Source organism: Nelumbo nucifera, chromosome 4, assembly GCF_055504915.1.
Source record: "Nelumbo nucifera cultivar China Antique chromosome 4, China Antique-T2T, whole genome shotgun sequence".
In the NCBI taxonomy this organism is placed as follows: Eukaryota; Viridiplantae; Streptophyta; class Magnoliopsida; order Proteales; family Nelumbonaceae; genus Nelumbo; species Nelumbo nucifera.
In genome coordinates this window covers 77,399,817-77,427,640 of record NC_142652.1, presented here as the reverse complement: position 1 = coordinate 77,427,640, position 27,824 = coordinate 77,399,817, and the positions used below count along the sequence as shown (strand labels likewise).

The following is a 27,824-nucleotide window of genomic DNA, read 5'->3' as shown; positions in this document are numbered from 1 at the left end:
AGGCGACTAGGTCTTATATGGTGCCGAAGTCTTTTATCAGTTCGAAAGTTCACACCTGGGATAGGTCACCAGGTCAGCGCCTTAGAGCTACGGTTGCGCTGCATCAACCTCGTTAGTGACGTCGGTTACCCACTCCTATAAGAAGCTACTTGGAGCTCAACCTACGGGGGCAGCACTACTGACTTTAGGTCACCAGCTCACACGGGAGCCTTGGAAGGCTCGACCAGCAGGGGCGTCCATGTAATCTGTTGGCCGCCTACTCCTACGGAAGCCACGAAGAGCTCATCTTTATAGAGGGTACCTCGCGAAGAGGATTGGTGAGGCTTTACCCGAGTTGAAATAAAGTTGGTAGAGCTGCTTTTTCTGTTGGCCATCAACTTCCTGCATAGTCTTTGAGTTCATAAAAAGTGGAAACTAGAGCTTTTAGTTTCTAAAAGGTGAGAACTTAGCTTTCAGGAAGAAGAGGACTCAGCCTTTCGGAGGATGAGAACTTAGCTTTTTGTAGCGGTTACCACAAACGACGCCAATTGATGGATCAATTTTTTGGTGATGTATCAATATTTTGTGCTAAGTACCTCGTCATTTGATCTGAGTTGGGGGCAGATTGGGTGACAGGTTGACTGGGCCAAGCTAGGCAGGTTAGGCGATGAGCTGACCAGAGTGCCGAGCTGCCTATTAGGTGCCGAGCTGCCTATTAGGTGCCGAGCTGACCAGAGGGCCTAGCTGCCTGGTGGTGAGCTGGATTGATTGTTGAGCTTCGTAGTTCTTTAGAGACCTGCAAGGAATCAATGTCAGAGGACCTGATGTGGCTAACCTAGCGAGGTCGCTCCGATGCTTAAGTCAGTACTCTCATAGTAGACTGCGTGCTAAAAATCACAAAGCATGAGAGCTAGAATATGCTTACTTGCCCCCATCATGTCATTGGGGTTGGTACCTTTATATAGGCATTGTTTGGCGTGGGTTTCACACACCATATTCGAGATTTCCGAGAGGTCACCTAAGTGGTCCGAGATTCCCTAAGGTAACCGCCATGCACGTTGACCACCCTCCAGATCATTTGGTATGTGGGCCAACTTCAAAGGATCGTGGGAGTGTTTGGATATGCATGCAGAATTTGTTGGCGAGCACGTCTCGCAGGTCGCCAAGTTGGCGCCTGTGCCAGGCCGCCAGTTTGCGCCAGGGCCAGGCCGCCAGGTTGCGCCAGGGCCAGGTTGCCAGTTCGCGCCTGTGCCTATGCCAAGCTGCCAGCTCATGCCAAGGCCAGGCCGCCAGGTCGCGCCAGTGCCAGGCTGCCAGCTCACGCTTGTGCCAGGCTGCTAGCTTGCGCAAGGGCCAAGTCACCAGTTCGTGCCAGGGCCAGGGCCAGGCCGCTAGGTCGCACCTGTGCTAGGCTGCCAGCTCGTGCCTGTGCCAGGCCACCAGGTCGCGCTTGGGCCATGTGTCAAAATATCATTGGAGGGCCAAATCCACCCTCATCAAAAACATTAGCGTGTTCACTCTTGATAGGGTTGTTTAGCTTATTGTGCGTTATTTTGTGTCTAGCCCATCTGTAACTCTTTCGTTGTAGCTAAATTAGCTGACAAATGATTTATTGCATTATCTTTTAGGCTATGTTTGGTTAAAAGGAAAATTTAGGGAAAGGTAGGGAAACCATTACAAACCTTGTATTGGTTTTCTTGTCTTTCCCTTCTTTTCCCTACCTTTTCCTTCAAACCAAACGTAGCCTTAGTGAATAACTTGTTAAAGAGGAATCAGTTCCTCTAGAGTAGGTATAAGAAGTTTGGAGACAATTTGTTGGGTAAAATGGGATTTCAATTCCCATTTATTGTAAAATGAGACTCTAATTCCCATTCCTAGCAAAATGGAATTCCCCCATTTAAGGGAATGGGTATTCTGCCCCCCGGGAATGAGAATCTCAAGACCAAGAAAAGATAGGTGACTTAAAAACCCCTCACTTATGCCAACCTTCCTTAGTACTCAAGCATATTTTATGAAATTTGATTTCAATTCTCGTTTAAACCAAACAAGAAAGGGGAATAGACAATTCTAATTCCAATTCCAAAGGATTTTGATTTCAATTCCAATTCCAATTTTGATTGCAAATATAACATACTATTTAACGACAAAAATAACTAATCATTCAGCACAAACCAATGCTTATATATTTAATAAAATAAAACCTATGATTATGTATTGTATATTATAATAAATTATATTAAAAATATACAGATTTCCATTTTTATTGGTGTTGAGAATGAGAGCATCCAACGCTTTTGTAGCTGTCTACTAAAAGTTAAGTAGTGGAAATCGGGTGGGGTTTTAATAAATGCTTTTGTAGCTGATATGCTGATTGTAAATGACCAACCCAAAATTTTGGTAAGACAGTAAGGTAATACACTGACCACCAGAAAAAGTGTATGTGAGGATGGGTATGCCAAATGTGGATTAGTATTAGGAATGTGAATTAAAGAGAGAAGAGTGCTGTGAAAACTGAAAAATAAGGAATTAGATGCAAAAGGTTTATGCTTGGTGATGTGCATTAAGTTTTATTTTCTTCAAGATTAAATAATTTTTTTTGATAACCAAAGATTGAATGGTTATATGGAAATTGGATTTGGTCCTCACAAGACCGTGTTTACACTGTTTGCACAGTCCCTTGTAGCCTTGCATTGGGAATATCTCCCCATGAAAAAAAGGCATACAAGTATAAAGATATTCCCAATGCACGACTGTAAAAGGCTGTGTGAACGGTGTGAGCACTAAAGCCGATCTCGATTATATTGGTTGGAAATGTGGAATGTTTAAAATATATTATTATTAATTTCAAAGCTTTGAAAAGAAAAAAAAAATTAACAATATATTATCATTTTTTAAAAGAATAGGTTTCATGGATAGAACCAAACCAACCCAATAAAAGATATTTATTCGAGAAAAGATGAAATGGGTTTTCCCTCATATGGGAATTGAAGACCACATGGCAATAAAAGGGGCCATTATCTTTTCGAAGAATGATTGACCCCATTAGAACTCCTACCCTTAAAGCCAACAAGTTATAGTCAAGGTTCTAAATATCAATACGCTGGTAGGGGAGTATCAGGCAGTATCGCTCCTTTTTTACTTATATTTATTTTTTTTTCAAAACCGATTTAGGGGGCCGGTTTAAGGCTCCTCCACCCCCTGAACCGGTCAGAACCCCAATACACCCTCTGTAGGGGCGTATCGGGGTGCCCTTGATACGATACGTATTGACTGTTGATGAAGGGAAATTTGGCCCGACCTCGCCATCAGTCGACGCGTGGCAAAAGCGAACAGCTCGGGGCAACAAAGCGCCCAAAACACAAGCACTAAAAGAAAAAAGGAGCACGAGCTCCCTACTAGGAGCCCGAGCTCCCTACTAGGAGCCTGAGCTCCCTACTAAGAACCTGAGCTCACTACTAAGGACCCGAGCTCCCAGCAAGGAGCCCCGAACTCTCTCCTGGGCCCTAAACCTCACAAGGCCGTGACCCGAGTTGGCCCATGGCAGCTCGGAGCACTCCCCAAACCGAACTCAAGACTTTGTCCCCCCCGTTACGCCAGCACTTCGCCTCCGAAACGCCAGACTAACCAAACGTACCATACCTGACACCAAGGGTGTCCGTTTCCAAGGGCGGCGCACCTGACTGATTTGGGATCTGACGCTTGATAGCCGCACTTCAAACGGCCTCCTGCCACCGCCACCTGCCACCGTCGTCACCAGCCGCAGAAACGGCTCTGACAAAAGGAGCAGTGGCGGTTCTGTCCGGCCAGAAGGGATGACATCCAAACTGGCAGGAGCTCAGAGATAGTCAGGCCCAATCTTACAAAAGCCTGGAAGTGAGTGCGCGAGGTGGTTATAAAAGGCTCCCTACCCCCCAAGAACAAGGTATGCAAACTTTGCACTATCTGGTTTATCTTGCCTTTGAAGGATTCTAACTTGAGCTTCGGAGCCTCTACATCGGGTTCTCCCCGGAGCTTCTTCATCTCCCCCGTTTCAGGTCTCCAGATACTCAATTCAGAGGCAAGGTCGTTGACAGCTAAGACCGGCCGGATCGCACATCATCAACTGTTAAGGGTCAATACTTTGAACCTTGGTTATAGTCCCTTGGACTTAGGGTTGTAACCATGGGTGCAACTCTGAATGTCCCAAATTAGAAATTTACACTACTTTAGGCCCGAATCTTTAGGCTATCCAAGTTGCATCTTGAGCTGATCCAACTTGAGTTTTTGTCCAGGATTGTCATGATATTTTAGGTTGGTTAGGTTAGGAATAGAAAGACTTGGACTTGCCTGAATTTAGGTTGTGCTTGGGTTGAGGCATTGGGTAGTCTAAGCCTAATTTGAGCTTAGTTTCACCCAACCCGAGTCTACTCTAACAAATACATACATGTCAACACGTAATTTTTTCTCGATCCCTTCACCATACCTCGTTAAACCCTCCTTTTTAAACCCAAAGCTTGAAAACAAAACTAAACCAACTTGAGAGTTTTCAAAATCCAAAAAAAAAATCCCCTTTTATGTGAAACCCCACAAGTACGTATTGAATTTCATGACCAAACTCCAAAGATCCACCATTCATCACACTAATTTTCTCTCTAACGGTCCCGGTCTATGCAGTGTTCAAACCTTGACACCCTAACTTCAAATCCGACACATTCATTTGCTTCAAGGATCCTAAGATACAATCAAGCCCCAAATTCCACTAGAAATCTACGACAATCAACCTGAAAAATGCCAAGATTCCATTTTGATGACCATGAATAAATAGAGCCAGACAACCAAGACCAACCAATTCCTTCTCAAATCGGCACCAACCACCTGACTCCTCACCTTAATTCATGCCCCCATGCTAAGTAGGAACCTTAATTCAGCCTTAAATCCCTCTTTTTCCACCCAAAACAAGAAAGGTCCCATTCTAGACCCTCTCATTGGTCAATGAGACATAAGTAGGAACCTTAATCCAAACCAAATCCTTTAATCCACATATTTTATCATAAATTCATCTTTATCATTAGATTCGGGACATTCAAAAATTCCTACCCACCAAATTTCATCCCCAAATTCCCTTGTTTGGTTCTCCGTCAAGCTAAGATTCTATTTTAACAAATCTTATTGATTGGAGCATACCAGCCAAAAATATGCACCATTTAAGCCATTTTTGACTGATCAGACCTTGCCACTATATTCAAAGACCCAAAACACCTTTGTACATCAAATTTTATGACATAGTTCACCCGTTTAACCATTAAACTACAAAAATTCCATTTTGATGCATCAAATTAAATCATTCATTCATTTATCCCAACTTGAGACTTCAAAAGAGTGATGGTTGATGTCATGCTTGACCTATTTAAACACCTAAACTAATAAAATTGAGTCTAATAGACTTAAAAATCTCCAAAACCCAAAGATACCCCCACTTAAAAGTTAGAAAAAGATAAAATAACAATTATGGTTAAGTCAAATTTATGCTTTATGCCATTGACAACCCCAAATATGAGATCGCAATGATAGGCATGCCCCAAGAATTCATTGGACACACATAAATCATGAAAATCAACCCAAAATCAGGGAAAATCATCTCACCAAAAATGAAAGCTTGACTGAGCACCTTTTTCTTTGAAAAATCTTTGCTTTTTTTATGAAAATGCTCTCTTGAAGATTAAACTCCCTAATTGGGTGAATCTAAGACCTGTTCCCCTTCTTCCTCTATAAATAGAGACCCAACACAAGCTCTGAAGGTGGGACCTTTTGAGAGGGGAGAAACAGAGGAGAGATGCTAGAAGCATTCCCAACCTCTATAGAGCTCCCATTTGTAAGAAACCTCCAAACATTTCTACAATCAACTTCAAATCCGCCCTTTGTTTTTCAAATCTAAGTTTTGTAAAAAATCTCCAAGCTTTTGAAAGTTTCAAACCCCTCTTGAGCTCATTCAAGCCCACTTTTCGCATAGTTGCTAGAATCTCAATGACAAGGTTACACACGAGAGGTATGCCTTTCATTTCATCTTTTAACTCAAGTTTGTAGTTTCTTGGTTGCTGGTTACTGGAAGTTCTAAGACCTTGGAGAACTTGTGTTCTCAACTTCTTCTAAACTAAGATAAAGAGGCGGAGAGGTGAGGGTCTTAGGGAAATCAGTACCTAAAGCCTGATAACATTACATCGAAATCATTTTTAGGAGGAATTAGGAATACTTTTCTCCAAATTTTAGAATTTATAGCAATCAATTCTGATGGTTTTCATTAGAAACTTAGCCTACATAGCTCCCACATTGGGTTGTTTTAGCAGCTTAGAGATAGGGGTGCTTAACACCTTTCCTCTCCCAATCCTTTGGAACCCGAAATCTCTTAGTTAGGAGCCTTTCCTGGAGGAGAATGGAGTAACTATCGAGGCAATAAAATTAAGTTTTTAAAGTTTAAATGAGGGCCCATTTCCTTTAAAAAAATGGGTGGTGACTCCTTTTGTTAGAGCCGACCATGAGCTTTTTGGAGCTCAAATACATGAATGCATTTTATTTATTTAAAAGATCTTTTAGGTAAATTTACATATGTACTTTTAATCAATTCAACTCTTAAATTAAGCCCGACAATAGATGGCTAAACAAAAATGTTCATAAATTCGATCAACTTGCCCAAGCCTGACTAAACCCAACTTGAGTTTTATAGGGTTAAGCTTGAGTTGGGCCTGAGTTGATAAATTCAAGCTTTACCTTAGGTTGGGCCATGCTCAAGCCTAGTCTTTGCACCTTTAGGGTTGGGCCCAGGTTGACCCTTAACATGACCCAACCCACTCAAATTGCACGCTCAACATGATCCAACCCACTCTACAAACCATTATAGCTACCTTAATAACGTACAACAAATATATTAGAAAATATTTTCTTGAGTTCAACTACGGTATGGAAAAAATCAAAAAGCTTAAAGGGCTAATTCATTGGAAAAAAAAAGAATACTCCTAGTATTTTTAGTTCATGTTTGGTCTAATGGTCATTTCTTAAATAAACATCACCATGTCAGCCCCATGTAGGTATTTTTGTATTTATCTAAACTAATTTCTTGTTTGGATGATGAACTATTCCAAGTGAACCAATTGTATTTACTTGCTTTAGATCACTAGTAAATTTGCACATGCTTTACAAGTGGCAATTTTAAATGATGAAGATAGTAATCCACATCCAAATTATTTTAAATTTTGTATATATTTCTATGTTTATAAAATAGTTTTATGTTAGAGATGTTCCAGATGTCCTTTTTATAAATATTATATATTTTTTTGTAATTTTTTGTGTTTTTGTCTTTCTTTAATTTTATTATTTAATTATGACATAATGGCTCAACCCATTTGACCTAGATGGTTGAATTGCTTACGCACCACCTAAACAGAAGGATGGTTTCATTTTTTGGTTCAATTTTGAAAAAAAAAATGAGATTTATGTTGTTAAAAGTATTGGAAATAGATCTAATAACAGGATTTATTGGTGAGAAAATATCTTTAATATATCATTTAATGAGAGAGAATGGGTGTTAACACCTTATATATGACTTTAAGGATTTCAATGAGGTGAAAAATAATAGTTCAAATTACATATTTTCCTTACAGTTAAAAATGGACTAAATTCAAATTACATTTTTTATATTTTCATGTGTATAAAAAATTCTTATTTATGACACTTGTTTTTATTTAATATGATGAATATATAATATTAGAGATGTACCCAAATGTTTTTTTTTGCAAAACTTACGTATTTTTTTAATTTTTATTACTTAATTATGACATAAGATATTGACACATTTGACCTAAAAGTTGAACTATTCAACCAAGCCAAATAGGAAATCAATTTCATTTTTTGTTGGTTTTAAAATTTTTACTTTGTTTCCATTATCAATAAAAACAATTATTGTTTGTGACACTTATTTTTCTTTGATATGATTAATATAAAATATTTAAGTAATGGCCCATTTTCTATATTTTTTTATTTTGTGAATTTGTTTATATTTTAAAAGTTTTATTATTTAACTATGACATCATGGATTCACCCATTTGACCGAGATGGTTGAATTGGCTTACCCACAACTTGGATGGAAGAATGGTTTCATTTTGTTTTTGTTAATTTAAAAAAATGATAAATTGATGAAACCTCCCCTGAAGTTTAAGATTGTTGTAGAAATATCCCATGAAGTTTGGTAATTGCAATCGCCTACCTTGAACTTTCTAATATAGTTGCAAATATACCCCCTTTCTTAGAATCCAATAACAAGAGGCACACAAATGTCCAAAATACCCATGTAGTTACTATTGAGTTTGTTTTTTGCATAACAAACAATAAAAATTTTATGTACAACAAAAAAAGGTTTAAAATTGCAACCTTACCTTTGAGGGATTCATATGAAGAGAAAATTTATAAAATAAATCAATTTCAGAAAAGACATTGAAACAGCTTGGTTAGTGATTGATATGAAGGGAACCTTTGGAAAATAAAAATGGTTATTTTGGACACTTTCATGCCTCTTACCTATTAGATGATATAAGAGATGGGGTCTAGCTGCAACTGTGTTAGAAAGTTCAAGGGAAGTGATTGTAATTACCAAACTCGGGAGAGATTTCAGTAATGGTCAGAAATTTTAGAGGAGGTTTTAGCATTTTACCCTTTAAAAAACATGGATTTCATAATCTTAAAATGTATTTGCTAAAGATCTAATTATTATAATTTATTAAAAAAATACCTTAAATATAAGATTTAATGTGAGTTAATACCTTAAATATAAGATTTAATGTGAGAGAATATGCGTTAATATCTTAAATATAAGACTTAATGAGAGGGAATTAAATGAGGTAAAAAATTATAAATGATATTACATTATTAGCCCTCAGAATTAAAGAGGGACTTAAATTAAAAAATATGGGTAGTTTAGTCAAAAAGAAAATTTCACACCCTTAATATGTTGAATATATGATGTTAAAAAAGTTCTCAAAATTTTCTTCAATTTTTATTTTTATTTTTTGCATTTTATTTATTTTTGAATTTTTATTGTTCAATTATGACAACATGAGTTAGCCCATTTAACCCAAAATGGTTTAATTTCTTACTGCCACCTAGATGAAAACACTATTTTTCCATTTGGATTTTAAAAGTATAAGTTTTTATGGTATTAGATTTATTAAGTTATTATGCATGGATTTAATTAGTGGAATTAATGAGAAGAATAAATAAAAATGCTTTAAATGCATCGATGTAAACCATCCACTTTTTTGGTCGTATGTGATGCCTAATCATGCCTAACTATCTTTCTTAATGTTAATAATAATAATAATAATAATAATAATAATAATAATAATAATAATAATAATAATAATAATAATAATAATAATAAACCCTTAAACATTAGATTTTGAAAATTTGACAACGAAAGCTCCATTTGAAAATTATGTTTTTGTGGATTTTCAAAATTGGAGATTTTGACAAAATCCTATTGTTTTATTTATTTATTTATTTATTTGTTTGTTTGTTTGTTTTCGTTTATGTAATAGTTGTATTTATTTTGAAAAAAAAATCATACAAATTCGACAAACATGCCCCGGATAAGCCATATTGGTTAACATCTCCTTACAAGATTAATAAAATACATTACAACTAACACCAAAGATCATATATTCATCAAGCCTTTTACTTATAATCTTCTTGATTTATAGAATCAATACTCTTGATACTAGGATCATAATGAATTATACCAATTTCAGGTAGCAAGAATAGACCATAGGAATTGGAATTCGTATCCGAATCAGCTAGAATGAATTTTCATTCCCATAGGAGGGGGAGGGAATGGCCATCTATATATATATATTAAAATTGGACATGCCATGTCTGCACGTCTCTCATTCTCTCCTTTATCCCCACCCCTTTCCTAATTTTTTAGAATTTAGAATTTTCTATTTTTTTAATCCATATATTATCACTTAAACCAATAAAATGAGTATGAAGTGAGATGTTTTGCCGGAGGCGTTTGGGCTTCCGTTGCATCTCCTGCCACATGCTTTTATTTCAAGGATACTCCGAACGCCTCCTTCTTCTTCCAATGCATCTCACTGAGGTATGTTTTAGATTCAGTTTTCTATTTTTCTAGGGGGTTAAATCCTATTTTTTGAAAGTAAACTCGGTATTGTTCTTCAGTTTTTTATCGTTCTGTATTGTGTTCACAGAAAGTAAACTCTATGACAATGTTGGGGATAAATCCTATTTTTTGAGCTCTGAATGTTGCGAACTAGACTTGTCGAGCTGAGCTGTCATCCCTTGATCTGATCGTGTCCACGTGTCCCCTTCTTGCTAGGTCGTGCCAAATCGCCCTTCATCAATTGCCCCCCACTCCTCGTGGCAGGGGTCTCAACCCGGTGCGGGGAGTTCATGACGAGTCCAGGTGGATTTGGCATGAAGTCTAGGCGACTTGGAGGGTGAATTGTCGGTCGGACCTGTTCGACCACCCGGCTCAACCAAGTAATAACCCAAGTCGCGTACGAGTCACGTGCAGACGTCACGCCGTTTAAAAACTCCACGGATGTCAAAACACGCGCTAAATCGATTTCAACCTCGGGGGTCGTGCAACCGGTTTCTCTAGGAGCCATCGGGTCGTGTTGATCTTGACCATTGATTCCCGGACAGTCTAGCTATAAATAGGGGCCAAGGGGCTCATTTTCTTCGCTACAAGTCTGCGGATCCGCAATCTGAGGTTGCACTCGAGTCTTTCAATTCGGTGTCATTCCGAGGTCGCTTTCCTTTCTTCAGTCTTTCTTTTGGTGAGACCCCCTTTGCTTTTTCTTTTTCGATTCCGTGTCTTTCTAGCATGTCTAGCTTTAGTTTTGATAGTCTCTTAGATAGGAGCGGTGAGTTCGCTGGAGTCGAAGTGGGTACCTCAGCTCAGACCGTGGATCCCCGTCCTACCGAGGAGGCTACTTCAGGTCAAGACGCGGTCCCCGGTCCCCCCAAGGAGGTTGCTTCGGGTCAGGAGCGAGAGGCCTCGGGTAACCTGGTTTCCACCTCAGACCGAGGTCGGCTACCAGACAACTTTGGCCCATCGGCAATGACGACGGACAGTTTCCTAACCTTAGTAGCCCAGTATAGAGTTCCCAACGACCTCGTCTATAGCATTCCCTTAGGTAACTTCCCTTGGGATCATGGTTACAACGAGATCGTGATCTTTGAGGAGCAACTCGCTACTGGTCTTCATCTTCCACTTCACCCTCTCATAGTTGAGGTCATAAAATTTTTCAACATCACCATAGATCAGCTACACCCGAACTCCATCCACAACATCGTAGGGACCATTTCACTTTTCCCCGATTACAATCTTCCTCTTGACATCGACATCTTTTCTTCTATTCTTTCCATCAAGAAGAATTCGTCTTGTGTTCTGCCCGAGCACAGACGAACTTACTATCTGTCACCTCGCCCTGGTTTCAAACTTTTGCACGAGCTTCCTAACAAGGTCCCAGACTGGAAGAGGCACTCTTTCATGGTCCGCAACACTAAAGGGTGGCCCTTCCCGACTCACTAGAGGCAGCCGTCTAGGACCCCGGTGTTAGGTTGGACCTGAAGACAAGAGAGGTGCTCTGATCTTGGGCGGAGCTCAGCCTGAAGTTTGAAGACTTCGTGACCGAGGAGAAGCTCGTGCAAGCCGGTCTGAGTCCTAGTAGGTCATTGTTTGCTGTACTTTTTTCGTTTGTTTTTACCTCGGTACTGTATCTAACTTAGCTCATTTTTTGTTGGAGCTGCCATGGACATCCCCGCTGTGGAGCTCTTCAGGAGTATGAAGAGGGGGAAAAAGAAGAAGAGAGCCTCAAAAAGGGCTCGTGTTGAGCACCGACCAGCCGCCGTTCCCAAGCCCGAGCACCCGTCTGCCGATCAGCCTCCCGTAATAGATCTGGTCGAGGAGGACTCAGGCAAGCCCTCCCCACCCCGCATGCCTGAGGTGGCTAATTTCTTCGGAGCCTGTTCCTGCAGCCGCCACTTCTTCGAGTAGTGATGATGCAGCTCGAAGTATTTTGACTCCAAGGTTCAGCCTCCTCAAGAGAAAGGACGCAGTATTTGCCGAGGAGGTTGCTCGTTGGGCCGAACTGCTAGTTGCTCAGCTTGGGGCTCGAGCGGCTACTCACTGTATGGTGGTAAGTTCCCGAACTTGTCTTTCCAATCTTGTACTTGAACTTCATTGTATACTGATGCTTATTTTCTTCTCTTGGCAGGTGAACTCCTCCATTCATGCCTTGGCTTATCAGTCCAAGGTGAACTTGAAGCGGGCTCTCGAAGCTGAGGAGTCTTCCCGGAAGGCCCATGCCGAACTGAACTTAGCTCGCAACGAGAATAACCAACTGAAGAATGACGCGCGAGCTAAGAAGGAGATGATCACCTTGTTGATGTCGGAGAAAAAGGAGCTCGAGGAGCGTAAGGCTTCAAGCGGTGGAGGAGGCCAAGGCTAAGGCTGTTGAGGAGTACAAGTCCTCCGCGGAGAATTGGAAAAGTCTGGTCGAGGCTGGGACAGCGGGTTACCGCAAAGGATTCAAGCTCAACAGGTGGTTAACCCGACGTAAATTTCCCTAGCTTGACCTCAGTGCCATAACAACATCGAAGATCACAGAGGAGATGGCCGACGAAGCTGCCCAGGACCCGGACTCTGAAGTAGAAAGTGACGATGACCTGCTTGATGAGGATGAGGAGACCAGTGCTGCTGAGGACCGCATGGAGAGAGATCCCCCTGCTGAACCCTCCAGTAAGGATGAGGAGCCCCGAAGTGACTAAATGCCTCTTTTCTTGGACCCCCCCTTTTCTGTAATGCTCAATACTTCGAGCCTCTGAGCTCGGTCCATTGTAAAAATCTTATTTTTTTTATTTTTTTTATTGTACTCGACATTCCATATTAATGAAATACAAGTGCTTTTGTAATCTGTGTGCAAATTTCTCCAAGTAATCTTTCCAAGTATAACTTACTCCCAAGCTGGCAAGCTAAACCAAATAGGAGTGAACTCGGTATAGGTTACTCCCGAGCTGGTGAGCTCGTCACTATTAGGAATAATCTCATTATTGTATACCAGGGCGAACAGACACCGTAGGGTACATACCCGATCTGTCTATGCCTGGGTCACTAAGTGTTGGTTATCCCTAAGTGTCGAGCTAACGAGCTTGACTCTGGGTGGGATTAACCTGTTGTTGTACGCCAAGGTGAATTAGACACCGTAGGGTTTGCCCCCGAGCTATCTATATCTCACAGGCGGCTAAGATCGGTCTGCCTATGCTGAAGAGGCGACTAGGACTTGTATGCCTATGCCGAAGAGGCGACTAGGATTTGTCTACTTATGCTAAAGAAGCGATTAGGACTTATCGCAGTGCTGAGGTCTTCTGTCAGCTCGGTGCCATGGCTTAGGCTTCTGGGAGTGACTCGCAGTCCTCTCTCCAGTTCGGTCACCCTTTTTTACCAGTTCGGTGGTCACATGTAGTACCTTCTCAGGTTGTCGATATTCCATGCTCGAGGTACCTACTTCCCTTCCAAAGTCTCGAGCTCATACGTCTTACTCGGTACAAACCTTCCCAATTCGGTCCGAGCTTACCAACGCCGAGCTTAGGTACCATAACCTTCCGAAGAACCAGGTTGCCAACGCGGAAGTGTCGTTTTCTAACCCGGGCGTTATAGTACTGACCTAGTCTTTGTTGGTAAGGTGCGGTTTCAATGTAAGCCAGGTCTTGTACCTCTTCTACCAGGTCTAGGTTAGTACGAAGCTCATCATTATTCGCCTCCTCATCGTAGGCCTCCAATCGTAACGTAAGTACAGTGGGCAGTTCGTAAGGTTGAAGGGCGTTTCACCTGAGGCAGTTTTGACAGTGGTCTGGTAGGCCCAAAGGACATTGGGTAGTTCGTCCACCCACAATCCCTTGGCTCGGGCTAAGCGAGCTTTCAACCCGCGAAGTATTGCCCTATTAGTTACTTCCGCTTGCCCGTTCTCCTGAGGGTGTTCCACCGAGGTGAAATTCTGTTGAATTCCCATTTTGGCACACCAGTTTTGAAACTTGATATCCTCGAACTACTTCCCATTGTCGGATATCAGCACCCGAGGTCACCCGAAGCGACATACTATATCTTTCCAAAAGAAATTTTGTATGCTGCAGGTTGTGATCGTATCAAAGGTTCGGCTTCCACCCACTTCGTAAAGTAGTCTACTGCTACAACCAAGAACTTCCTCTGCTCTGTTGCTGGCGGGAAAGGGCCAAGGATGTCGATTTCCCACTATGCGAAGGGCCATGGGCTAGTGAGATATTTCAGTTCGGCAACGGGTTGATGGTGAATGTTGGCGTGCCTCTGACACCTATCACACTAGAAATGTCGGCAGTGACTAGTGAGATATTTCAGTTCGTTAAGATATTTCAATTCTTAACGAGCTCGAGTGCATCTACCTTCATTGTGGGCCAATAATAGCCTTGCCGTAATGCTTTTTGTGCAAGAGCCCTACCCCCCAAGTGTCTGCCACACAAGCCTTCATGGGTGTCATGGAGTACATGCTCGGCCTCTGAGGGTCGCAAGCAGCGCAGGTAGGGGAGTGTAAAAGACCTTCTGTACAGCTGTCTGCCTATAAGGACGTACTTAGCTAACTAGTGCTCTACCCTTCAGGCCGCATTGCGTTCTGCAGGTAGGGTCCCGTGAAGCAGATAACTTACGAGTGGTTCGATCCAGTTAGGGCTGTTCACGGGTCGGGGTGGGTCGGTTTACTGATGTTTTTCCAACCGACCCGACCTAGTCGGGTTACCTAAAATTGAAACCGAAACCGACCCTTTTGAGTCAGTTTGGGTCAGTCGGCTCTACTTAGTGTTGACTTAGTTGCTGTACAACCTAACTTAAAGTTAGGTTGTAACTAGGATAGAGACAACTTAGTTAAGTAGGAACTAAGTAGGTTGTAACTACTAACTAGGAACTAACTACTAAGTCGGTTCGGTTTGGGTCGGTTTCGGTTTTCATGTGTGATTGATCAGGTTTATGATTTTTTATAACCCGAAAACGACTGGTGCTAAAGAAAACCCAACCAACTCGGGTTGGGTCGGATTGATCAGGTTGGGTCTTCTTATGAACAGCCCTAGATCCAGCTCGGTTCTGCTTGTGATACAGGAGCGACCTCTTCTGCCCCCCCGAGAATGCTAGGCCGAGGTAAGTCCTCTATGTACACGGTCCGCATGGTGTTACTGCTTGTGCTAGCTAATCAGGACAAGGCGTCGGCCTCAGCGTTCTCGGACCTCGGAATCTATCTGATGAAGTAAGAGACGAAGCCGCGTAGGATCTCTCTGACTTTGGCCAAGTAAGCAGCCATAGTGAGGTCACGGGATTCGTACTCACTGGTGACTTGGTTGACCACTTGCTATGAGTCACTACATATGACGAGGTGCTTTGCCTTCTTTTCCCTTGCTAGGGTTAACCCGGAGACCAATGCTTCGTACTCCGCCTCATTGTTTGATGCCGCGAATCCAAATCGAAGAGCGTATTCCAGCTTCACCTCGCTCGGGCCATACAGAATCAGTCTTGCACAACTTCCCTACTGGTTGGACGAGTCGTCGACATGGAGAATCCAAGGCTCCTCGTTCCAGGTCAGTCCTACTCTAACCGGGACTAGTGTTGCGCTGGTTGAAGCTCCCGTCGTGTCATCGAGCTCAGACAGCTCGGGGGTTGCAGTGTTGAACATGCATTCCACTACAAAATCGGCCAAGACTTGGGCTTTGATTGCTGGCCGAGGCTCATACCGGATATTGTACTCGCTCAACTCGATGGACCACTTCGTCAATCTCCTAGACACCTCGGGTTTGAGTAGAATCTGCCTCAGATGTTTGTTGGTGAGGACGGCGATAGTGGGCCTGGAAATACGGACAAAGCTTGCGAGTTGCTATGATTAGCGCGTATGCTAATTTCTCGATCTCCGGGTACCTGGTTTCTGCATCCTGCAAAATTTTACTAACATAGTAGATGGGTCGTTGGACCCGATCTACTTCTTTGATTAGTATCGAGCTAACCACCTCATCACTCGTAGAGAGGTATAGTTTTAATACGTCCCCTTCCTCGGGTTGGGTTAAAACTGGGGTGGTACCTAAGTATCTTTTCAGCTCATTGAAGGTGAGCTGGCATTCTTCAATCCATTCAAAGTCCTTACTCTTTTTTATGGCTTTAAAAAAGGGTAAGCACCGGTCTGCCGATTTGGATATGAAGCGGCTCTGGGCGGCTATCCGGCCAATCAGCCTCTGAACCTCTTTTATCTTGTGAGGTGGTCTCATATATAGGATGGCCTTATTTTCTCTGGGTTGGCTTCGATGCCACGTTGGTTGACTATATAGCCTAGGAATTTACCCAAGGTGACTCCGAAGACACACTTGTTTGGATTTAACTTCATGTTGTATTTTCGCAAAATTTGAAAAACACACCTTAAATCATTTAATAAAGAATTTGACAATTGGGTCTTCACGACCATGTCATCTACATAACACTCTATTTTATGGCCAATCAGCGGCCCAAAAATCTTATTTACAAGGCACTAGAAAGTTGCCCCGACATTTTTTAATCCGAAGGTCATGACCTTGTAACAGTACAACCCGAGCTCAATTATAAAAGCAATTTTCTCTTCGTCGGCAGGGTCCATCCTAATCTGGTTGTAACTGGAATAGGCGTCCAGGAATCTCAACAACTCATGCCTTGAGGTCGCGTCCACTACGCGGTCGATCTTGGGTAGCGGGAAGCTATCTTTCGGGCAGACTCTATTAAGGTCAGTATAATCGACGCACATGCACCACTTGCCATTGGCCTTTTTCACCAGAACTGGGTTAGCCACCCAGCTCGGGTAATGGACTTCCCTGATGAAGCCTACCGCGAGGACCTTCCCAACTTCTTCATCGACTACCCTCCAACGTTCTGGGGCAAAGTTGCGCTTCTTCTATCTTACTGGCCTGACTAAGGGGTCGGTATTCAATTTGTGAGTTAGAATCTTGGAGTCTATTTCAGGCATTTCTGCCGCGGACCAAGCAAAAATATCCAAGTTTTTGAGAAGAAAACTTACTAGTTGGGAGCGGAGTGGTTTGTTGATCGAGGCACCGATCTGGAGACTCTTGGTCGGGTCGTCAGCTAAGACAGGAATGTGGACCGTCTCCTCTATCAGGGCAGCTCGCTCATCGGCATATTCCGCTGGTCGCTTGAGCTCGACATCATCCGCTAGCTTCGCTTTCCCTTTGAGAGCAGCTACGTAGCATTTACGAGATTCGAGCTGGTCACCTCGCACAACTCCTACTCCATAGTCAGTTGGAAACTTCATCGCCAGATAGTAGGTGGATACTATCGCACGTAGGACATGCGTGATGGGTCGACCTACTATGGCGTTATAGGGAGAGGGAGTCACGACCACCAGGAATGTGTGCTCAAACCTCGCGATATTTGGCCACGTGCTGGCCTCTACGGTTACCGTGACTCGTCCGAGAGGTCTGACCTCCTCGCCGCTGAAGCCTACCAAAGGAGTGTCTGCCGGTTTGAGATCGCTCTATTGTAGCTGTAGCTTGTCAAAAGTCTCCTTGAATAATATATCCGTCGAGCTACCTGAGTCCACCAGGATGCGCTTCACTTCGAAGTCGTTGATTCTCATTTTTACCACTAGGGCATCGTCATGAGGGTACTGGATCCCACGTGCATCGTCCTCTGTGAAGTATATTGGTTCTTCAAGCTGAGGTCGCTTTGACTGGCTTTGCTCTTCATTTTCTAGCTCACGGACTAAGGTCCTCCCAGTTGCTGATGTACACCCTGCGATGATGGACTTGCCAGTAATCATGTTAATTACCCCGCGGATCGGTTTTTCCTCGGGCAACTGTCGTAGCGGTTGCTCGTTCTGCGTGCTGGTCTCGGGGGCATTCCTTCTCTGGTCCCCCTGTCAATTTGTTTGCCGATCTGCTTGGCCTCTCTCTTCTCGCTGTATGAAATTCTTTAGGTATCCACAGCGGATAAGTTCCTCGATCTCGTCATGGAGGTTCCTGCAATTCTCTATGTTGTGCCCGTAGTCTCTATGGAAATGACAGTAGACGTTTCGGTTCCTTGTTGCAGGATCTGCTTGGCCTCTCTCTTCTCGCTGTATGAAATTCTTTAGGTATCCGCGGCAAATAAGTTCCTCGATCTCGTCACGGAGGTTCCTGCAATTCTCTGTGCTGTGTCCGTGGTCTCTATGGAAATGACAATTGACGTTTCGGTTCCTTGTTGCAGGATCTCCCCTTAACCTGGGAGGTCATTTGACAAAAGGGGAGCCTTTAATGGCTATTAGGATTTCTCCTCGCTTAGCGTTCAATGGCATGTAGTTCATTTTTTTGACAGGTGAGGTTCTGGAGCGCCGGCCTGATTTGCGAGTTCGCGAGGGAGACCGGCTTCTAGATTTGTTTCTTCCCCTGCTCGGGGACTTGCACTTCCTTCTTTTTTGTCCGCCATTACTTGTTTCTTCATTGTCTCTTTTTCTCCTTTCTGTTGGTGGGTTGTTGGCCTTCTGATTGATTTTTTCTTTAGTACCGATAAACTGATCGGCTAGCTTAAGGAATTTGGTGATATCCTTGGGTTTATTGGCCACCACATGCCATTTAAACTCCTTGTGGGTTATTCCTTTATTCGCTGCAGTGAGTCTTGCCGCTGGGTCGAGGTCTGGTATCTGTAGGCTGGTGTCGTTGAAGCGCTTAATATAGCTTCTGATCGATTCTCCTTCCCTCTGAACTACGTTGAGAAGGCTTTCCTGTGACTTCGGGCACTTCTTGCTAGTGATGAAGCGCGAGGTAAATAAGTCTTCGAATTGGGACCAGCTTTTGATGGAGCCCGGTGTGAGATTTTGGTACCAGGTGCGAACTACCCCTTTGAACATATTGGAGAAGGCCACACACATACAAGACTCATCAGCCCTAGCTAGATGCATCTGAGACTGGAAAGAGTCCACATAGTCATTGGGTCGAACGACCCATCGTACTTATCTAAGGAAGGCATCTTGAAGTCTTTAGGCATTGGAATTGCTAAGAGCTCGGGAGACAGAAAGGACGACCGACAAAGCAGTGGAGGCACGATTGCAATATACATCTACATGTCATTAATCCAATAATCAAATATAATGTAGCATTTATATATGCTTCCATGTGGCATATACGAATGTCATGACATATGAACTGCCCCAAATCCGAAAATTGGGACTTTTACTTAGACTTTGAAATCACAAATCCTATCCTATGACAAGCCTATACCGTGTGAAAGAACATAAGATAAGGGAATCTACTTCAAATAATAGGAATATATAAAATAAAAGATGGTGTTGTCATGGGTGACAACTCTTATCCAATTGGTCACTCAACCTATCTGGTCCCAATTAATCATTAAAAAAAAGAAAATAAACTATGGGTTCAATCGGATCAGGTCTATAAATTTATGACCCGATAAGAATGGGATAGGTGGCACATTTGAAATCTATGATGGGAAATATTTTAAATTCACAAAAACTTACAACCACTCAACCAATCAAATGGCTTTTATCAAAATTGAAAGGGATTTGTGATTGGTCAAAGCCTTTTCTGGCAATGTATGCTGTGTGAAAAATGCTCTAAAGAAATTGGCATGGAGTGCTCCATGCTTGAGGCATTCTGATTGATTAGGGCACATTATTTGAAAACTGACAAGTGACAAGACAGCAATGACACTTTGATCAATAAGCATCACAAACTGTGAATGTTTTGCTAATGAAAGGCCCTCTCTATGTTTGAATAAAAACCTGAATGAAGTATTTTTCTTTTTTTCTTTCCCGATAAAGAAGCTATACAATACAAATGGTTATTATTTTAGCCTTGGGTGTTCCTCTTGAATGATTATTTTAGCCTTTTGCAAGTTTCAAATAGGGATGGGGAGATCTCACAGCATATGCACCTCTTTGTCATCTACTTAAAAGTCTTATAGAACCTTCTATCGGCATGAATCATGATCCTGCGACCTGAATCTACTCGTAAAAAGGTGAACCCACCACCTTAATGAGAACGGTTGTCATATTAGCTAGAGCTTGGCAACCAATTTAGATCGATGACACTTTCGGTGCTCTAAGCTTTGCTGCAAATATTCTCCACAGTGTGATGGACCCCTCTCCTCAGAATCCCAACTGTTGGAAGTTTCAAAATTTCACTTCAAAAATGCACAAATAATATTGCTCTTTAGCCACATGGCAGACACCTACTGTGGTGTTTTCCGTGTAAAGAAATTCTGATGATGTGGCAAAAATGTTGACCGCTCTAAGGTTGCCAGTTCAGCTTCTACTTGGAAATTGAATCATCTCAACCTAGTTGATCAACTAAGGGGCTGTTCACCAGTATGTAAGATTTTGTATTTTTAAAACAAATACAGTTGCCATGTCAACCAAAACAGAACCATTGGTGATGGTGGCATTTTTTTTTTGGTGTTAAAAAATAAAACCACACACGTTGGCAAACACCCCCTAACTCTGTGTGGTAATTGTTCTCTTATCAAAAAGTAAAAGAAACCAACCATGCATGTTGTCGAATATCCACTAAAATAGTAGTTAAATTGTTGAGGATGAAATTAATGGGGATAAAAGATCACTTTTAAAAAGAATAGTCATGGTTTTCAAAACCAGACCACCAGACCAGATGGTCGGATCCGAAAAATTGGGAATTGATTTCCGTTTTTTTTTTAAATTGTTTTTTGGTCAAAAACCGTTGATTTAGTCAACGAATTATTAATTTAGGCGGTCGAACCATTGACCCGGATAACATTTTTTTGGCTGTTTTTTTGTACTATCCGTTTGAATTGGACGATTAAACTGTTTGACCCAAAAACTGAACCCTAAAATAGTCCCCTGTATGGTCCAATTTTAAAAAGCAAAAACCTTAAGAATAACTATCAATTGGCATATGAATAGTTCTAGAAAACAATGACTTTATGTAACTCTTAACTCTTATTCTTTGTGGTTTGCACTAGCTCTATACCCTTTTCATTGTACTTATCACATCTTCCCATAGTCGGTGCTGTAGATGGTCTTCTTTTCATTGACCAATCATTCTGATATAAAGCCCTTATTTTAGGTTCATTCAAATAAGTGTATCTTTAATCATATCTTTTTTTTCCACTCATTCATCTCTATATTTGCATCTCTAACAGTCATTTTTTCTGACGTTGACTGCCCAACACTGTTTCATATGAGCCTGGATTCCCTACTCACAGAATTCTGTGTGCACACCCAAAAAGCATTGGCATCCACCAGCATATTGGGAATAACTCTGTATATGTATGTTAAATTCATGGAGAGATAAATTTATCATGAATATATCTTCTTCATTTTATCTATTCTGCTCTAATTCTTCAAGAGAAATGTAAAAACATAATGGGAATAATAAAATTTACAATTAATGAAAGATAAAAAATATAAAAATACAAGACAGCATTTTAATCAACTAGTTTCAATTGAATGCCTTGATTATGGAGAAATTATCTACTCCAACATTATTCCAACTAATTTGCCTGATTGCAAGCCAACCCATTGGTTGGGTTTTTAAGTTTTAACTTCAAACATATTGTTAAGGCGATTATTATTAAGGCTATGTTTTGTTTGAAAAAAAAAAAGGTAGAGAAAGGTAGGGAAAGGAAGGAAAAAAAAAACTTATACAAAATTTGTAAAAGTTTCCCTATTTTTTTCCTTCAAACCAAACATAACCTAAAATTAATCGATCGGCATCAAAGCCTTTTCAGCCTTTTTCCTTTGTACAAAGACGACTTAATTCGTTGTTTCTATTGTATGCATTAGTCACGTCAACTATACATGAGAGAGAGGGAGGTGGTCGACGAAAGAAGCTATTTACTAACACCGGGTTCACCATAACAAGTAAATGTAATGGTTGCCTTAGATTTCATGAAGGGGCCGACTGCAGAATCATCACTTTTTGAAAAGTCTGTAAATGGTGAGCAATGGCGTTGTTCAAACGCCCAGTTTAATTGATGAGGCGTATTGCAAAACCCATTAGACTTAAAATGGGTGTCACATCCTAAATATAGTATAATTTCAAAAATCAAAATCAAAATATATTAAGTGCCACATCAGAATTTATTCTTACCAAAATGTTTATTTCTAGTTGTTTAGGCTTATACTCACTTCACGTTACTGCTGTTAGAAGAGAAAAAAAGGGAGAGAAGAGAAGATTTGGAGTTAAAAGACAGTGCTGCTGTGCTGGTGGTGCCAATATTTATTAAGGGACAAAATAAAAGAGAGAAAGTACAACAGTACCCTAGTAGTCGACTACAAGTAAATCTCTTTGTTTAATAATCAACTACTAGGAATAATCTTCCTCTAGTACTAGAGAAACACTCTGCATCTAGTAGTCGACTACTAGGAACAAGCTTCGTCTAGTAGTTGATTGCTAGGAATAGTATACTACTAGTAGTTGACTACTAGCAACAGAGTACATCATTTCAACATACTCTAATTGTTGCATTGTTGAATAAGGCAAACAGCAACATCAAAACACATCGGACCTGCTGGTTACCTATTAATGGGATCAATTGCTAAGTCCCCAAATAAACAAGATCATATATGCGCCTCACAAACGCCCTACGTGCACATCTCAGCATGCATTGGAAACATCTCTCGAATTTGTCAATTGGAGATGCTCCCGATACATGGTTGGGATATGCTGCATGTGGGGCATTTGTGGGGCACCCTCTGTGGGGTGTAGATGTGAATTCCAAATAAACCCCTTTCTAAATATTATATGTAGTTTGTGTTTACATGCTCAAAGATAGTGTTTTAGGTCAGGTTGTCTATGTATGAATTTGGCACTTTAAGAATAAACTCCGAAAGTCCAAAAAAAATGACCATTGAAACATCTTGGTAATTGCATACATACACACACACACATAAAGAGAGAGGAATCTCAACTGAGTCCGAATCTACTGACCCTGACCACAACACATTGCTAGCCACATCCACACAGCTGCACATATGAAACACCAGTTGTTGTACTCTCAACATGCGGCTGGATGAGCATGACTAGCAATCTGTTGTGGTCAGCAGATTTGAACTCATCTCAACTCCCCATTCAGGTCTTGATGCGTCAAGTGTTTGAATCCTATATGGGTATGAGACCCCATTTGTAATGTTTTATTTATTATTGATTTTTAGTTAACCACTTAACCATGTTACAGCCCGGCTTTAAAATTTTCAAAGCCCAAGTTTAGGTTTATACCCATTAAAAATTTGACAAATCTCCAATCCAACTTGACTTGCATTCTTATTCGATCAATATCCAGCAATGGACCCCGGCAATAAGTAATAACTAGCATATCTCCACACAGCGAAAACCACCTTGAAATCAAACACCACATAAAATGGTCCATTATAGACCTCATTATCCCACTTGACCCAGTGTCTCGACATTAGAGCCATTGGGAACATAGTGGGTCAATTACCTTCTTCTTTTTAAAAGATTCCCAAAGGACCCAAAACACACTTCTCTTGATAATTTTGAGAAAGGATTAAGAGGAGTGGTTTTGGGAATCTTTGGGAAAAAATAGTATACACATAGATGCTAAACAATTAAACAACTTCCCCCTTAATCTCTCTCTCTCTCAAAATATAAATCACTAACTAGGTCTTTTAACCCTAAAAGAAAAATGATGAACATGGTGCCGTGGGGGCTTATAATACCCAAAATTAATTAATCCCTTTCTCTCTCTCTCTGGGCCCCGCAAGTGTGAATAAATAAAGACTCTTCGGGGGTGCTGGAGGGTGTCTCTAAGCAGGAAGAGCAGTGCATGTCGGTCATCTTTGAGAGACTCTATCCTCATAGTGTCGACATGGGCTGCGAGGAAGAGACATTGGTACAAAAGATATGTGAGATCTACCACCAGATCTCCAAGCTGGAGTCCCTAAAGCCATCCAAGGATGTCAACACTCTCTTCACACAGCTTGTGCTCACATGCATACCAGAAAGCTCCATTGATGTCGACAAGTTGTGTGAGAACGTGCAGGACATTCGGTCCAAGCTCATTAGACTGTGTGGGGAAGCTGAGGGCCTCCTGGAAAGCCATTACTCCACCATCTTAGGATTCAGTGGTGACAACCCTATTCACCACCTCAACATCTTCCCTTACTATAACAACTACCTTAAGCTCAGCCAACTTGAGTTCAACATACTCACCGGCCACTGCACTCATCTTCCCACTCAGGTCGCCTTTGTGGGATCTGGTCCCCTTCCTCTAACCTCCATTGTTTTGGCCTCCCTTCACCTCAGGACCGCCACCTTCCACAACTATGACATCGACCCGTCGGCCAACTCCCTGGCCCATCGCCTGGTCTCCTCTGATTCTGATTTATCAAACCGAATGTTCTTTCACACTACTGATATCATGACTGTCTCCAGTAGCCTCCGGGACTACGATGTTGTCTTCTTGGCAGCTCTGGTGGGCATGGACAAGCAGGAGAAGACTCGAATCATCGATCACCTGGCCAAGCACATGGCCCCTGGATCCCTCTTGATGCTGAGGAGCGCCCATGGTGCTCGAGCTTTCCTCTACCCTGTTGTGGATCCTGACGATCTCCACGGCTTTGAGGTGTTGTCCGTCTTTCACCCAACTGACGAGGTCATAAATTCGGTTGTTATTGCCCGTAAATACACAAACAATAAGCCCATCGTCCATTCACTGGACCAGCAGGGCCTAGCAGTTGCAGGCTCCATCATCTTCCCTAGTAAATGTTCTGAGATCGAAGCCTTCAATCCCCTCAACCATGGGAACATGATTGAAGAACTGGCCGTCGAGGAGCAACTTTCTTGAGCTCTGTCTCATCCCTTGATCATCTTCTCTCTTCCATCAGTAAAAACCCAGTTGAAATTAGTGCCCTTCCCTGAGCTAATTGCTTCATATATACATATATACTTGTCTTGTCTAACTGATCACTATGGATTTGCATCGTCAAGTTTCCTGAGAGTGTATGTTGTGTCTTCATTTGCATCTTATATATGAGTTATGTCCTATGTCGTCGTCTAAAGAAATAAAACACCCAGTTGCTATATGTACTGAAATTTTCCTTTCTTTAGCTTTCTTTTGCTTTTGAAGAAACAAAACAAGATCGATCGATGTTCTATATATATGATTAAGTGCATTTTCTAGCATGGATGCATCATGTTGCATCCCCATGCATGATGTAATGAATGCTTTTTGTGTATGGAAGAATGAATATGGATATGTCATATGTGATGAAACAAATATATTAAAGAACTTGTGCCATGTATTTGCTGTTATTTTCATTGTGTTAAGACTGATCAATTAGAAAAAGAAAACGTTCAGAAGGATTTTAATTTTCAATACCAATTAATACATAGTGTTCTCACGTACACTTGCAACAAATTTACTGGATTATTCATGGGGAATTCATCCATTCAACCCTCCTCGGATCTTAGTTTGACTTTGATTCAGTGACCCAGAAGCTTAAGACTTGGGGATATCCGAAAGCAGACAACAGCCGAACTACATGCCTACACTCTGTATGTGTTGATGCCTTGATTTTTTTTTCTTTTCCATCCACTGCTTTATTGCCACAGTTTTTGAGTAAAGTTAAGACTATATATGATACAATTATTAACCTAGCTACCTTATCAGATCATATCCTCTATAGTTCAAAACTACAATTTTCAACCTCCCTTTGATTTCTACGTAGGTGGCTTACAATAATTCTCTGTGGATAAGTTATGGTTGCAGCCGTAGATTCCTTTGGGACTTCAATCCCTTTCATTAATTCCTTCTGCTACCAATGAAAACCATTGTTGTTCACTTACTCATGTCTTCTTTTTCACTTGTGAAGTTCTAAGATTTTAGTTGAGAATACTGGCTAAGCTCAAATGTTCTGGGCAAGAATACACACATGTATCATTGGGTATGACCTAAAATATTTATAGATTTTCGTCTTCTGGTAGTTAATTTCTCCTTGTTTGTTGATGTTCATGGTTTTTCTTATTAATCACAACCTGGATTCTCAATGTTGTTACTGCCCTTCATATCTTCAAATGTGCAGCAGTTTCTGATAGCTTTCTCGAATATGAGCACTAATGCATCCATCCAAATTTCAATTATGGTAACTATATGTTTTTCTTTTTTCTTATCTCTATTTCCTTTAAACCAGATGCTTGTATGGGAGCAATTACTATATATGCAGATGCTGGCCCCAGGCTTTCTCTTTCATTATTGAAACACAATGTTGTTCGTTAGCTTATTAATGTTCACATGGATTTACCAAATTCACATTCCTGATAGATTTTTCTTTTGTAATTGTAGTGCCCAGATGCGATGAAATTCAGTCACCAGTTCATGCTTCTGCAGATTAATTAATCTTGCTATATATATGAGGGGGTTGTATTACTGGTTTTTGCTAGCAAGATAATTCCTTCATGACTAGAGGTAAATTTTTGTAGTAGGTGATCTTTGTTCTTTCCTCCTATGTTTGGTGTCCGGAACCTGATCAGACTATTGAATTATGTTTATTGTGGGAAAAATGGGAAGAAAGGGGATCTGAGAGGTTATATTGGAGTTTCATTGTTTCACCTAACTGCTGTCTTTTGTTGCACTTTGTGTCTCAACACACAATCACATATTCCCATGATGCTCAACAAGTTTCTTGATAGCTTCTCAATCAGGCTGCACTATATACCCTTCGGAGAGGATCAGGCTGCCATACTTCCCTTGATTTCCTCTAATAATCGAGGGGGAGGAGAGAAAGGAACAGTATGAGAGAGAGAGAGCTTGTGCATTCTGTGTTTCATTTTCAATCTTTGCCACTGTGTTCATGTTGCCATGCATTCACCCTGATGAATAAATGTCTTACATTTCAAGCGACCTGTTACAAGAAAAATGGGGTACAATGGAGAGGGTTTTATGAGCCAAACGTGAGCACAAACCCCTACTAGTATATAGTGGTTAGGACAAAAAATGCTGGAGAGTCTAAGGTAATGGAGCCCTAGGCCCAAAACAATGCAAAATTTGAGTAGTGTATACTCTGTCAAACACATTCCTTGTGGAAGTGTAGGCCATGTTTGGTCCAATTCTCATTCTTTCTCATTCTTACCCAAGATAAAATTCTAAAATGGACAAGAATGGGTAAAAATAGGCAGAATGAGAAAATATTGCTATGAACCAAACACTTTTTTCCTAAAAATGAATTCTTTTCAGACTGACAAGTGTCCTATGTTGCTCATTTTCATTATCCAAAAAAAAAGTGTCGGTATTCATAAACTGGCAGCCTAGGTCTCCAACAGTCAATGTTCACCGGTTGGCTTAGATGTTTTGTAAAAGTACTTTCACAAAAGTGCTTTCATAAAAGTACTTTCATAAAAGTTCTTTCATAAAAGTGCTTTTATAAAAATTATTTCATAAAAGTGCTTTTATAAAAGTGCTTTCATAAAAGTGCTTTTATAAAAGTGCTTTCATAAAAGTGCTTTTATAAAGTGCTTTAGTAAAGTAATTTTGTAAAAGTGCTTTCATAAAAGTGTTTTTATAACAGTGATTTCATAAAAGTACATTTATAAAAAGTGATATAATGTAAAAGTGCTTTCGTAAAAATACTTTACTTTCGCAAAAATACTTTTATAAAAGTGTTTTTGTAAAAGGTCTTTCGTGTAAAAGTATTTTTATAAAAGTGCTTTCATGTAAAAGTTGTTTTACAAAAGTGCTTTCATGTAAAAGTTCTTTTGCAAAAGTGCTTTCGTAAACGTTCTTTCATATAAAATTTCTTTTACAAAAGTGTTTTCATAAA

At 41.0% G+C, this 27,824-nt stretch overlaps 1 protein-coding gene and 1 long non-coding RNA gene across 3 annotated transcripts; both read left to right on the top strand.

Moving 5' to 3' along the window:
• Positions 1-5,796: 5,796 nt before the first annotated feature.
• On the top strand, positions 5,797-12,907 carry LOC148800752 (uncharacterized). Of its 2 annotated transcripts, XR_016085890.1 has the most exons (4): positions 5,797-6,004; positions 10,340-11,695; positions 11,775-12,167; positions 12,246-12,907. It is a non-coding gene; the product is annotated as an uncharacterized LOC148800752 (long non-coding RNA). The 2 variants fall into 2 exon arrangements; XR_016085889.1 differs by having other exon boundaries at positions 5,797-11,695.
• Positions 12,908-23,799: 10,892 nt separating this feature from the next.
• LOC104605079 (nicotianamine synthase) lies at positions 23,800-25,315 on the top strand. The gene has a single exon (XM_010269695.3). The coding sequence runs from the start codon at positions 23,834-23,836 to the stop codon at positions 24,851-24,853; it is 1,020 nt and encodes a 339-aa protein (XP_010267997.1). The 5' UTR covers positions 23,800-23,833; the 3' UTR covers positions 24,854-25,315.
• The last annotated feature ends 2,509 nt before the right edge of the window (positions 25,316-27,824 follow it).